Source organism: Lissotriton helveticus, chromosome 11 (assembly GCF_964261635.1).
Source record: "Lissotriton helveticus chromosome 11, aLisHel1.1, whole genome shotgun sequence".
NCBI lineage: Eukaryota > Metazoa > Chordata > Amphibia > Caudata > Salamandridae > Lissotriton > Lissotriton helveticus.
In genome coordinates, this window is record NC_136072.1 from 312,252,031 (window position 1) to 312,266,980 (window position 14,950).

At 46.3% G+C, this 14,950-nt stretch overlaps 1 protein-coding gene across 1 annotated transcript in view; it reads left to right on the forward strand.

Annotated features, from left to right (window-relative positions):
• Positions 1–14,950, forward strand: part of SAP130 (Sin3A associated protein 130) — a 696,083-nt gene that overhangs the window by 429,454 nt on the left and 251,679 nt on the right. The window contains exon 18 of the mRNA XM_078665599.1: positions 10,871–11,119. Coding sequence (XP_078521725.1) covers positions 10,871–11,119 — 249 coding nt within the window. The remainder of the gene's footprint in view (positions 1–10,870; positions 11,120–14,950) is intronic.

A 14,950-nucleotide genomic window follows, 5' to 3' on the forward strand; every position in this document is an offset into this window, starting at 1 on the left:
AGTTGGATTACTGGTTGAAGAGCCATGTTTTTATTTTTTTCCTGAAAACGGTCAAGGTGGGAGCGGCCCTAACATGTGGATCGAGGGAATTCCAGAGTTTTGCCGTTGAAACATGGAAGCTACAATCACCCCATGCCACCGTTCTAGTGCGTGGGACTGTCACGGTGAGATTGTTCATTGACCGGAGTGATCGGTTAGGGACATGGAATGTGAAATGATCAATGAGAAAATGTGGGCCTAATTTGTGCGTGGCTTTATAGGCGATGCAGAGCGCCTTGAACTTTATTCTATTTCTGACAGTGAGCCAGTGATATTTTTTTATGGTGTCAGAAATAGGTTTGAATTTAGGGGTGTTCGAGAGCAGTCTGGCCGCGGCGTTCTGTATAGACTGTAGCCTCTTGATGACTTTGTCTTGGGCATTGACCAAAAGTCCGTTACAGTAGTCCACTGAGGACATGACAGATGAGGTGACCAATGTTTTACCGGAATTGGGAGGAAGGAATGGGAGAATCTTTTTTATAGCTTTCAGTTTGAAAAATGATGATGAAACAGTGGAATTGACATGGGATGAGAAAGTAAGTTTATTGTCTAGTAGTATTCCTAGATTTTTTACCTCGGTAGACCGGAGGGGGGGAGGGCCTAAGTTCGTGGGCCACCATGTATCGGACCACATTAGGGGTAAGCTTGCCAAAGGTCATGACCTCAGTTTTATTGGAGTTCAGTTTGAGGCAGTTTACTGACATCCAATTACTGATGGCCAGCATGCCCTGCTCAAAATTGGCTGCAATTTTGTCTCCGTTCTCCTTGATGGTAAAAACCAACTGGGTGTCATCAGCGTAGGATGTTAGGCTCATCCCCCAATCTTTAATAACCCTTGCCAAATCAGTGACGTAGATATTAAATAGGGTTGGACTGAGGGATGAGCCTTGGGGGACACCACAAGGTAGGACCAATTGTTCAGACAGGAAGGTGTCTAGCTGAACTGTCTGGGTACGGCCGGCTAGGAAAGATCTCAATAGGTCTTTAGCTTTGGTCTGAATGCCTATGGCACTGACACGGTCGATCAGGATGTTATGATCGACCGTGTCAAAGGCCGCTGTGAGGTCAAGAAGAATGAGTACTGCCGCTCCTCCCTAGTCAAGTGCTTTCCTTATCTCATCGGTGGATTTGATGAGTGCGGTCTCAGTACTGTGCAGTTTGCGAAAGCCTAATTGACTATCGTCTAATAGAGAATGTTGTTCTATATATTGAGAAATTTGAGAGTTCATGAGTTTTTCGACTATTTTTGCTGGGAATGGCAAACTGGCTATGGGTCGATTAGTTGTTCGTATCTTTCGCATCAAGATGGGGCTTTTTAAGTAAGGGTTTGAGAAGCGTATCCTTCCAGATTGTAGGGTAGATTCCAGTGCTAAACATGGTGTTAAAAATGTTAGCGAGTTGGGGTGCAATGACTTACTCTCACTGACTGACTCTCTCGTTCTCACTAATTTACTGACTCTCACTCCCACTAACTGACTGACTCACACTGACTGACTTACTCTCTCACTTTCACTGACTGACTTACTCTCACTCTCCCTGACTAACTCTCTCCCTGACTAACTCTCTCCCTGACTAACTCTCTCCCTGACTGACTCTCTCCCTGACTGACTCTCTCCCTGACTGACTCTCTCCCTGACTGACTCTCTCCCTGACTGACTCTCTCCCTGACTGACTCTCTCCCTGACTGACTCTCTCCCTGACTGACTCTCTCCCTGACTGACTCTCTCCCTGACTGACTCTCTCCCTGACTGACTCTCTCCCTGACTGACTCTCTCCCTGACTGACTCTCTCCCTGACTGACTCTCTCTCTCCCTGACTGACTCTCTCTCTCCCTGACTGACTGACTCTCTCCCTGACTGACTGACTCTCTCCCTGACTGACTGACTCTCTCCCTGACTGACTCTCTCCCTGACTGACTCTCTCCCTGACTGACTCTCTCCCTGACTGACTCTCTCCCTGACTGACTCTCTCCCTGACTGACTCTCTCCCTGACTGACTCTCTCCCTGACTGACTCTCTCCCTGACTGACTCTCTCCCTGACTGACTCTCTCCCTGACTGACTCTCTCCCTGACTGACTCTCTCCCTGACTCTCACTCTCACTGACTCTCACTCTCACTGACTCTCACTCTCACTGACTCTCACTCTGACTGACTGACTGACTCTGACTGACTGACTGACTCTGACTGACTGACTCTCACTGACTGACTCACTCTCTCTCACTGACTCTCACTGACTCCCACTCTCTCTCCCTGACTCCCACTCTCTCTCACTCTCCCTCACTGACTCACTCTCTCACTGACTCACTCTCTCTCACTGACTCACTCTCTCTCACTGACTCACTCTCTCTCACTGACTCACTCTCTCTCACTGACTCACTCTCTCTCACTGACTCACTCTCTCTCACTGACTCTCACTCACTCTCTCTGACTCTCACTCTCTCTCACTGACTCTCACTCTATCACTGACACCCACTCTCTCTCACTGACTCTCACTCTCTCTCACTGACTCTCACTCTCTCTCACTGACTCTCACTCTCTCTCACTGACTCTCACTCTCTCTCACTGACTGACTCTCACTCACTGACTGACTCTCACTCACTGACTGACTCTCACTGACTGACTGACTCTCACTGACTGACTCTCACTCTCACTGACTGACTCTCACTCTCACTGACTGACTCTCACTCTCACTGACTGACTCTCACTCTCACTGACTGACTCTCACTCTCACTGACTCCCACTCTCACTGACTGACTCCCACTCTCACTGACTGACTCTCACTCTCACTGACTGACTGACTCTGACTGACTGACTGACTCTGACTGACTGACTCTCACTGACTGACTCACTCTCTCTCTCTCACTGACTCTCACTGACTCCCACTCTCTCTCCCTGACTCCCACTCTCTCTCACTCTCCCTCACCGACTCTCACTCTCTCTCACTGACTCTCACTCTCTCTCACTGACTCTCACTCTCTGACTCACTCTCTCTCACTGACTCTCACTCTCTGACTCACCCTCTCTCACTGACTCACTCTCTCTCACTGACTCACTCTCTCTCACTGACTCACTCTCTCTCACTGACTCACTCTCTCTCACTGACTCACTCTCTCTCACTGACTCTCACTCACTCTGTCTGACTCTCACTCTCTCTCACTGACTCTCACTCTCTCTCACTGACTCTCACTCTCTCACTGACTCTCACTGACTCTCACTCTCTCTCACTGACTCTCACTCTCTCTCACTGACTCTCACTCTCTCTCACTGACTCTGACTCTCACTCACTGACTGACTCTCACTCACTGACTGACTCTCACTCACTGACTGACTCTCACTCACTGACTGACTCTCACTCTCACTGACTGACTCTCACTCTCACTGACTGACTCTCACTCTCACTGACTGACTCCCACTCTCACTGACTCTCTCACAACTTGGCTCACTCTCACTCTCTCACTGACTGACTCTCACTCTCTCACTGTCTGACTTTCACTCTCTCTCACTGACTGACACTCTCTCACTCACTGACTCTCACTGACTGACTGAATTTCACTCTCTCTCTCCCTCACTGGCTTTCTCACTCTCCCTGACTGACTCTCTCATTCTCACTGACTCTCCAATTCTCACTGACTGACTCTCTCACTGACTGATTCTCTCACTCTCACTGACTGATTCTCTCACTCTCACTGTCTGACTCTCTCACTCTCACTGTCTGACTCTCTCACTCTCACTGACTGACTGACTCTCTCACTCCTACTGACTCTCACTCTCTCTCACTGACTCTCACTCTCTCACTGACTCTCACTCTCTCACTGACTCTCACTCTCTCTCACTGACTCTCACTCTCTCTCACTGACTCTCACTCTCTCTCACTGACTCTCACTCTCTCTCACTGACTCACTCTCTCTCACTCTCTCTCACTGACTCTCACTCTCTCTCACTGACTCTCACTCTCTCTCACTGACTCTCACTCTCTCTCACTGACTCTCACTCTCTCTCACTGACTCTCACTCTCTCTCACTGACTCTCTCACTGACTGACTCTCTCACTGACTGACTCTCTCACTGACTGACTCTCTCACTGACTGACTCTCTCACTGACTGACTCTCTCACTGACTCACTCTCTCACTGACTGACTCTCACTCACTGACTGACTCTCTCACTGACTGACTCTCTCACTGACTGACTCTCTCACTGACTGACTCTCACTCACTGACTCTCACTCACTGACTCGCTCACTCACTGACTCGCTCACTCTCACTCACTGACTCTCTCACTCTCACTGACTGACTTTCACTGACTGACTCACTCTCACTGACTGACTCTCACTCTCTGACTGACTTATTTATTTATTTATGCGATTTGTTGAGCGCGAACAATTGCCCAAGGGCGTCTCTGCGGTATGGATGAGGACAGAATGAGAAAGGGAGTTGGATTACTGGTTGAAGAGCCATGTTTTTATTTTTTTCCTGAAAACGGTCAAGGTGGGAGCGGCCCTAACATGTGGATCGAGGGAATTCCAGATTTTTGCCGTTGAAACATGAAAGCTACAATCACCCCATGCCACCGTTCTAGTGCGTGGGACTGTCACGGTGAGATTGTTCATTGACCGGAGTGATCGGTTAGGGACATGGAATGTGAAATGATCAATGAGAAAATGTGGGCCTAATTTGTGCGTGGCTTTATAGGCGATGCAGAGCGCCTTGAACTTTATTCTATTTCTGACAGTGAGCCAGTGATATTTTTTTATGGTGTCAGAAATAGGTTTGAATTTAGGGGTGTTCGAGAGCAGTCTGGCCGCGGCGTTATGTATAGACTGTAGCCTCTTGATGACTTTGTCTTGGGCATTGACCAAAAGTCCGTTACAGTAGTCCACTGAGGACATGACAAATGAGGTGACCAATGTTTTACCGGAATTGGGAGGAAGGAATGGGAGAATCTTTTTTATAGCTTTCAGTTTGAAAAATGATGATGAAACAGTGGAATTGACATGGGATGAGAAAGTAAGTTTATTTTCTAGTAGTATTCCTAGATTTTTTACCTTGGTAGACCGGAGGGGGGGAGAGCCTAAGTTCGTGGGCCACCATGTATCGGACCACATAGGGGTAGGCTTGCCAAAGGTCATGACCTCAGTTTTATTGGAGTTCAGTTTGAGGCAGTTTACTGACATCCAATTACTGATGGCCAGCATGCCCTGCTCAAAATTGGCTGCAATTTTGTCTCTGTTCTCCTTGATGGTAAAAACCAACTGGGTGTCATCAGCGTAGGATGTTAGGCTCATCCCCCAATCTTTAATAACCCTTGCCAAATCAGTGACGTAGATATTAAAGAGGGTTAGACTGAGGGATGAGCCTTGGGGGACACCACAAGGTAGGACCAATTGTTCAGACAGGAAGGTGTCTAGCTGAACTGTCTGGGTACGGCCGGCTAGGAAAGATCTCAATAGGTCTTTAGCTTTGGTCTGAATGCCTATGGCACTGACACGGTCGATCAGGATGTTATGATCGACCGTGTCAAAGGCCGCTGTGAGGTCAAGAAGAATGAGTACTGCCGCTCCTCCCTAGTCAAGTGCTTTCCTTATCTCATCGGTGGATTTGATGAGTGCGGTCTCAGTACTGTGCAGTTTGCGAAAGCCGAATTGACTATCGTCTAATAGAGAATGTTGTTCTATATATTGAGAAATTTGAGAGTTCATGAGTTTTTCGACTATTTTTGCTGGGAATGGCAAACTGGCTATGGGTCGATTAGTTGTTCGTATCTTTCGCATCAAGATGGGGCTTTTTAAGTAAGGGTTTGAGAAGCGTATCCTTCCAGATTGTAGGGTAGATTCCAGTGCTAAACATGGTGTTAAAAATGTTAGCGAGTTGGGGTGCAATGACTTACTCTCACTGACTGACTCTCTCGTTCTCACTAATTTACTGACTCTCACTCCCACTAACTGACTGACTCACACTGACTGACTTACTCTCTCACTTTCACTGACTGACTTACTCTCACTCTCCCTGACTAACTCTCTCCCTGACTAACTCTCTCCCTGACTGACTCTCTCCCTGACTGACTCTCTCCCTGACTGACTCTCTCCCTGACTGACTCTCTCCCTGACTGACTCTCTCCCTGACTGACTCTCTCCCTGACTGACTCTCTCCCTGACTGACTCTCTCCCTGACTGACTCTCTCCCTGACTGACTCTCTCCCTGACTGACTCTCTCCCTGACTGACTCTCTCCCTGACTGACTCTCTCTCTCCCTGACTGACTGACTCTCTCCCTGACTGACTGACTCTCTCCCTGACTAGCTCTCTCCCTGACTAGCTCTCTCCCTGACTAGCTCTCTCCCTGACTAGCTCTCTCCCTGACTAGCTCTCTCCCTGACTAGCTCTCTCCCTGACTAGCTCTCTCCCTGACTAGCTCTCTCCCTGACTAGCTCTCTCCCTGACTAGCTCTCTCCCTGACTAACTCTCTCCCTGACTAACTCTCTCCCTGATTAACTCTCTCCCTGATTAACTCTCTCCCTGATTAACTCTCTCCCTGATTAACTCTCTCCCTGATTGACTCTCTCCCTGACTGACTCTCTCCCTGACTGACTCTCTCCCTGACTGACTCTCTCCCTGACTGACTCTCTCACTGACTGACTCTCTCACTGACTGACTCTCTCACTGACTGACTCTCTCACTGACTGACTGACTGACTGACTGACTGACTCGCTGACTGACTGACTCGCTGACTGACTGACTCGCTGACTGACTGACTCGCTGACTGACTGACTCGCTGACTCACTGACTGACTCACTCACTCACTGACTGACTCACTCACTGACTGACTGACTGACTGACTCACTGACTGACTCACTGACTGACTCACTGACTGACTCACTGACTGACTCACTGACTCACTCACTGACTGACTCACTGACTCACTGACTCACTCACTGACTGACTCACTGACTGACTCACTGACTGACTCACTGACTGACTCACTGACTGACTCACTGACTGACTCACTGACTGACTCACTGACTGACTCACTGACTGACTCACTGACTGACTCACTGACTGACTCACTGACTGACTCACTGACTGACTGACTGACTCTCACTGACTGACTGACTCTCACTGACTGACTCTCACTGACTGACTGACTCTCACTGTCTCTCACTGACTGCCTGACTGACTCTCAGTGACTGACTCACTCTCTCACACTGACTGACTGACTCTCTCACACTGACTGACTCTCTCACACTGACTGACTCTCTCACACTGACTGACTCTCTCACACTGACTGACTCTCTCACACTGACTGACTCTCTCACACTGACTGACTGACTCTCTCACTCTCTCACACTGACTGACTCTCTCACTCTCTCACACTGACTGACTCTCTCACTCTCTCACACTGACTGACTCTCTCACTCTCTCACACTGACTGACTCTCTCACACTGACTGACTCTCTCACACTGACTGACTCTCTCACACTGACTGACTCTCTCACACTGACTGACTCTCTCACACTGACTGACTGACTCTCTCACTCTCTCACACTGACTGACTGACTCTCTCACTCTCTCACACTGACTGACTGACTCTCTCACTCTCTCACACTGACTGACTGACTCTCTCACTCTCTCACACTGACTGACTGACTCTCTCACTCTCTCACACTGACTGACTGACTCTCTCACTCTCACTAACTGACTGACTGACTCTCTCACTCTCACTAACTGACTCTCACTGACTGACTCGCACTAACTGACTGACTCTCACTGACTGACTCGCACTCTTTCTCACTGACTAACTCACTCTCTCACTGACACTCTCTCACTTTCACTGATTGACTGCCTGACTGACTCTCTAACTAACTGACTGACTGACTGACCTTCCCCCTCCTGTTATTTATGCCCCCTCATAACAAAGAAACCCCATAACCAGCAACCACTGGGACAAGCAGATACAAGTGGCCAGCATTGAAAGGAAAAAAAAACCTCGACATTAATTATTGTTAATACTTTTCAGGGCGAGCTAGAGTTGCGCATGCGTAGCATGCGGTCTAGCTCGCCAACTATTGTGTTCAGTTTCCTGGGAATCTGAGACAGGATTCGGACACGCGCCGATTGCATCTCGTGGGCGCGCACGGCCGGCACATATCCTATCTCAGATTCCCAGGAAGTCAGCCATGCCGCCATGCAGTCGCGCGCGCACACAGCCACACTCACACACACACACACACACACACGCAGGCAGGCACACACGCACACACACACACTGCATACACACACGCTCCCCCCCCTTACCTCACCGGGCTCTTTTCTTGTTGCAATCCCTCCTTCTGCCCGGCTCCCAATGGATGGATGGGCGGGCGGGCGGGGGCGATGCGGCCAGGGGCTCCAGTGCTGCTACGGCAGGCGGGCGGACGGAGGCGACGCGGCCAGGGGCTCCAGTGCCGTTCATCACCTCTTGTACTCCATCAGCAAGCGAAGAAGCGGCCAAGAACACACTGCGCCTGCGCGGAAGTGCGTGCACCCGCCTGACGTCACTTAGAGGCTGACCCTTACGGTAGGCAGTATCTTGTTTGCTCAGGCTGTGGTGAATATCCAAGACTAGAAATATCGCATTGCTATTGATTTAGAGGTTCAATGTTCATAGTATGCCTTACATTTTGTATTGCTGAAAACGTAAAGAGGGTATAGATGCCACATAGCATAACAGTGACTTAGAGACATTATGCTACTTCAATTCAGTTTGCAGTGCAATAGGTCTCGCAATTGTGAGAGTTTGAGCTATTGGCATTGTAAATGACAATGCCCTATTTTATGTTTTAAAAACTAACACGTAAATAAAAGGCATTGCCATTTACAATGCCAATAGCTCAAACTCTCACAATTGCGAGACCTATTGCATTGCAAATGCTTGTTTAATATGGTTGTTCAATTGTACATAATGCTTTCTTGGTCATATCCAAGATAACAAAAATGCTTCAGACACTTCTTTATTAAAACGTTTCAGCATGCTGCAGACTTCCGTATAGCACAGCTTAAAGACATAGGCAAAGTCAATATCTCTAGCTAAACACTTATAAGTTCCCAAAGGCAAGACCTATTGGCTATGCCAATGCTTGTTATGAATTGGTGTCGGATTTCTTGAGTATCTCATGTATTTCTTCTTATATTGGGTTGTTGCTGTTTAAATGATTAACACTTATTCCTTCATGTAAGCCTCCGTGCTGAGAGCCACAGCTAGCTAGGGTTCAGCTAAGGGTTTTGCAAACGAAATCTACTGGTCCTAAAGGGGTTAGTAAGTGTTACACAGTGAGGTCTCACAACCATAGCTTATAATACACACCATTTCCTCACAACCCATGTCGGAATAAGATATATTAACCCCTTGCTTGAGTGGGACGGCCGGTAGCTGTCCCAAGTCACACTGCTCATATGCATAGGACAGTTCCCGGCCGTCCTCGCACGTGGCACAGGAAATGTCTCTGGTACGGGCATCAGAGGGGATTTTCTTTGTCGAAACACCCTCGGAGCTGGGGAAGAGCTTCCTTAGCTCCAGAGGGTGTTGTGATAATTTTTCCAAAATGACGATCAGCACTCGTGTCGCGCTGATGTCATTTCAGAGAAACCAAAACTGAAACTCAGTTTCAGTTTCACTCCCTCTGTGCTCAAGAGGTATCTCAGCCCCCTGAGCACCGAGGCGAACGGGAGAGGTATCATTGGAAAGGGTAGAATCTCCCCTTTCCAATGGTAGCCCTGCCTTGTGGATCGCTGCTTGGGGTTTGCCTCCGGAGGGCGACCCCAAGCATGGATCCACCACTAGAAACCTGGTAGGGGGGAACGGCCCCTTTTCTCCCCCCAAAATCATTTAGGCATATTCAGGCTCTCTGACCCCACCCCTCCCCCCGATATTTATTATGTAGGAAGATGTTCCCAATCCAGCCAGAGCTTCCTTGGAGCTCACACAGGTTTCTCAGCTGACTGAAAACATGAACTTTTCAACATGCTCTCCCAAGAGTTCAGGAGTTCCATGGGCCATCACACAATTCGAACATGGTAGGGGTTAGCTGGGAACATACCAATCCTAATTTAATAACAACAAAACAATATGGAAGGATATATAGACCAATGTAATAAATACAAAGTGAGATTATAACAGTTAAAGTTTGAATAACGTTCAATTACATAAATGTGATACTAAACAGACACTGTTTTACAACCTTTCAGGCATGTTATTGTTGTTTATTGCCATTGTAAGGTACTCCCAGCTTGATGATGGGAATGATTCAAGCATATTAACTATGAAACTAAACTACACTGAAAATGTTTTTTAAAGATAAGTAGCCGTTTTCTTTTCTGTTCTGTCTTTGTACAATATATTTGTTGCATCTTTGAGGTGGATACATTTGATTGATTCGAATTAGACTAGCCTTTGTTTTATGGTGGACTAATGTAGTGTTTTCAGTAGCTTATGCTACCTCGCTTTATGCTTCTGGTCTTTATTTTCCCGCCAGCATAGTAGTAGGCAAGATTCTCCAAACACCTCTTGATGCTCTGTGATATTTCAGTACATGATTTGTCTGCATTAGGAGAATATGTTCACTAGTAAAGAATTTGAGCAAATGTATTGCAATATCCTTCCTTTTTAAAGGCATTATACAGGCAACCTAATTGAAAGAAAAACTATAAAAGTAAGGAGTAAAGATAAAATGCTTAATGGATTTGGTATGACTGCACACTTGGGATGTCGTGGTTTGCAATTGAATGTTGTGGAGAGCCTGTTCTAAATCATACTTACCAAGCTGGTGTTTCTTTTCTCTCATTGTATCCTTTCCGTTCCTAGCGGTTCCTCCGTTGCCTCCACAGTCTCTTTCGTCATCCCTCTCTTTGTTGGCCAACAACCTAACCGCACCCTTAGGAGATTTGGCTCATGGTGCATCACCACGCAAGAAACCACGCAAACAGCAGCATATTATTTCCACAGAGGAGGGTGACATGATGGAGGCCACTAGCACGGATGAGGAAAAGTCCAGCATCACAAAAAACATGATGAAGGTAGAGAAGAGATGCTCTCCACCCAAGGAGTACATAGGTAAATACAGAAGAATATCCCACCACTTCCAACAGTTATGTATGAAAAATATGTATTGATTGAATTGTATTAATCTTAACTATTGTCTGTTCTTAACACATTTAATCAGATCTGATTTTGCGAAATTTTGTTTATAGCTGCACCTTGCTTCCGTTTAATTTAATGGTAGTCTACTGAAAAACATGAATGTAGTCTGTCAGCAAATAGAATTATTTACGAATTTATAAATATTTCTACATTTGGTTGTATATGATTAATTTAAAATCGGAGTCTAGCAAACGTTTACATATTTGGTGAGAGAAATGTGTGTGTGAAAATATATATATATATATATATATATGTATTCAATGAAAAAACCATAGGTTTCAGGCCTTATATAGTTAGGAATTAGCATTAAAAAAAAACTTTAAAATTCACTAAAAAAACTATAAGTTTTAGGGGTGTTATAGTTAGCTGGACATTTCACTCATACAAAACCATTGAAATTGCTCCTATATAGTTAGTTGGACTAACTATATTTCGCGCACCCGCAATCCACTGCTGATGATGTCACATATTACATAATTCATGACATGGTCAGTGACATCACTGATGACATCTCAAATGACATCACCCGCGACTTCAGGGTGCTTCTACCCTGCCCCCTTTTTGAGTTCTACACATTTGTTTTTCTGCTTTCCTGTACCTCACTCTACCGAGGCACTAGATGGCTGCCCACAATTTCTGTTTTAGAGTGTTGACAGACACTGGCAGCCAATCAGCATGCAGCTCGTGCACGTAGGGGTACGCGCACGTACGCGTACCGTACGCATGCGTACGGTACGCATGCGTACGGTACGCGTACCGGTAAGCTTACGAGTAAGCTTAGGGTGAGCTCATATAGATATATATGTGTTTTTGAAGTTAATTTTCATAAAAACCACTGGAGCAATTTTCACCAAATATAGCAAAGGCACATCTGCGTACCAGTCCCTACAATTTTGCCAAGTTAGGTGTAATTCCGTTCAGCGGTTTGGGCTGTAGACTTGTCAGAACGTCCTATGGAAATGAACATGGGGAAAACACGTTTTGGGACCACCCTTTTTTCTCAGTCCCCACTTCACGAATCCCCCCAAAACTTTCAGGGAAGGAGCGCAGCGGAGCTGGCCAAAATTTTGGAAAATTACACGCAAATTCCTCAACCGGCGCCAAAGTTATTCCCAATAGAATGTTGCGGATTTCCTATGGTAGCTAGGTCCTAACTATATATACCTACTGGCTATAGTCAGTAGGATATATATATATACTCACTCACTCACTCCACCTTTGCCAGTCAGAGCAATGCTGCTGTCGTGAGCGGTCCAAGTTAGGTCACTGGCTGGCATCAAAATTCTCTCCGAATAACCTCTCGCATCAAGAAGTAAACCTGGACACCCAGCGCTTGTAGTTAATCCTTTATTCTTGACAGGAAAAAAGTCGACGCGTTTCACCTTTACGGCTTGTTCACGCTCGTCTGGTCGACAACAAACGACCATTTTTAAATTCCCCAAACACACCCAACATGCAGGTCATGTGATAACCCAAGTAAATGCAGAGGACATTTTAGACTAGTCAAAATACATTAAATGCACAATATGTCAGTATGCCATATATCGTATGTAAAATACATACACTGTTTTAAAAGCATTTGCACATCATAACGACTTTACATGTATCTTGATTGTATACAAAATTCATTACACAGCAAGTGCGCATAGATTTCATTCAGCATATGGTAATATGATTTTAGACCGTTGCAACATTAACGTATTCCGACCCTCTGTATTCGATCAGTTCATTATTTGACATAGCCAACTCAGAATTAAATATTGTGATTCATCAACACATGTTACGCCCAAGTTTGCAAATTCATATTGCCCTGATAGCCTGAAATTCAAGAGGCCTAATTTCATCATTGTAAATATCATCCAGTCCATAGTTCTATTGAACTCATGATCCGTCAGAAGTCACTGCAATGCCATGACATGCAATTATCTGAAAAAATTAAAATATTAAAATCCGAAACAGACGGCTGATAACTCTAAATATCACATTATGTACATTACTTATTCATATAAATGAACCTTCAATTCTTCACTCATGTTAAGTCCCATCGGAGACAAGCATTGAAAATCTATGATGTATTTAGATTCAAGTTTTCGAAGAGATAATTCATAGTTACCTCCTCTTATTCCTAGATCAACAGAATCTATTACCACCATGCGTAGCAGGGTTTCATCCTGCATGTGTGTTTGAAAAAAATGTCTAGCGACAGGATACAGTTTGTTATGGGAGCGTATAGCCCGCAAATGCTCTAGTACTCTCTTCTTAGCATCATGTTTGGTACTTCCCACATACCATCTGTTACATGGGCATATTAATACATACACACTGTATGAAGTGTTGCATGTAAGATGTTTGCGAATAGTAAATTCTCTATTAGTACCAGGAATAGTCAGACTTTTACAGCTCCGACTGTTCCTGTACGCTTTACATTTTCCGCAGCATGTAAAACCAACACGCGTGTCTTTTGTTCTTTTACCACCTTTGGTGACATAGTTCTGACTAAGTTCATCACGTAAGGTTCTCCCCTTACGGAAAGTAATCTGTGGGTCTTCTTGGAGGTATTTTCTCAGATGTTCGTCTGTATTCAGAACATGCCAATGTTTTTTAAGGATTTTGCGAACTTCATGTGATTGGCCTGTGAAAGTAGTTATAAATCTAACTGTATCTGATTTTTCTCTAGTCTCAAACAGGTGATTGATAGAGCGACACAACGTGTCGACACCAAAACTAGGGAAGAATTGTTACATCCTAGAGAGACTAGAGAAAAATCAGATACAGTTAGATTTATAACTACTTTCACAGGCCAATCACATGAAGTTCGCAAAATCCTTAAAAAACATTGGCATGTAGTAATAGGAGGCCCACGGGACGCGGGTGCAGAGTGTGAACTCACACGCGGGATGCGTAACAACGTCTATGGACAGTACAGTTCAAACAAATGGTAAGTACGGACAATCCTGACTGGTTAGGACTAAAACGACTGTGAATCTGGACACTAGGAGAGTCAAGCTACCCTTGAGCACCGAAATGCTCTCGTTACCTCACCCACGGGCTGCGGGTGCATAGGTGCGAAGTCGTGTCGGGTTTCTGCGTTGAAGTCAATGGAGCCTGAAAGAAAAGATGCTGCAGGCGACCAGGAGGAAGATGTCCGGTGTGATCCAAGGATGGATCAGAGATGCTGAAGACCTGAAAGCAGAGGGGACAATGTTCACAGTCACTAGCCAGTGACTGGAGTGGAACCAGGAAGGAACCAGATGTAGTCATCGCGATCAAGTGAAGAGTGGACGCTTGACTATGCAGCCACATGGACCAGGAGGTGTCTTCGACGACCAGGATGGAGGCACGAGCTGTCCCACGCAGGCTCTCGCTGTCGGCGGTGTCTGTTCCGGAATCGGCGTCAACAGGCCTTGGCAAAGGCAACCCACGCGGTAAGTGGAAAAAGCGTCTGGTGCGGACTAGGAGAGTCCGGGGTGCCCCTCTTTTGGAAGGGAGCAAGGGCCAGTCTGGAGCAACCAGACCAGCAGCAAAGATTTCAAAGTTCGTCGTCTAGGAGGCCACTAGCCAGCCGGCAAGTGACCAGACAACGCGTCGAGCAGCAAACAAGCAGAAGGGCCCCACGCAGATCTCGTGGATGCTGGAGGGCTGATCTTCGGTGCAGGGGCTGCTCGGGGCTGGGGCTTCTCAGTCCCCAAAGCACTTGTTCGAGTTTACCTCGGGAGTCATGCTGGAAGCGAAGTGCAGTTTCTT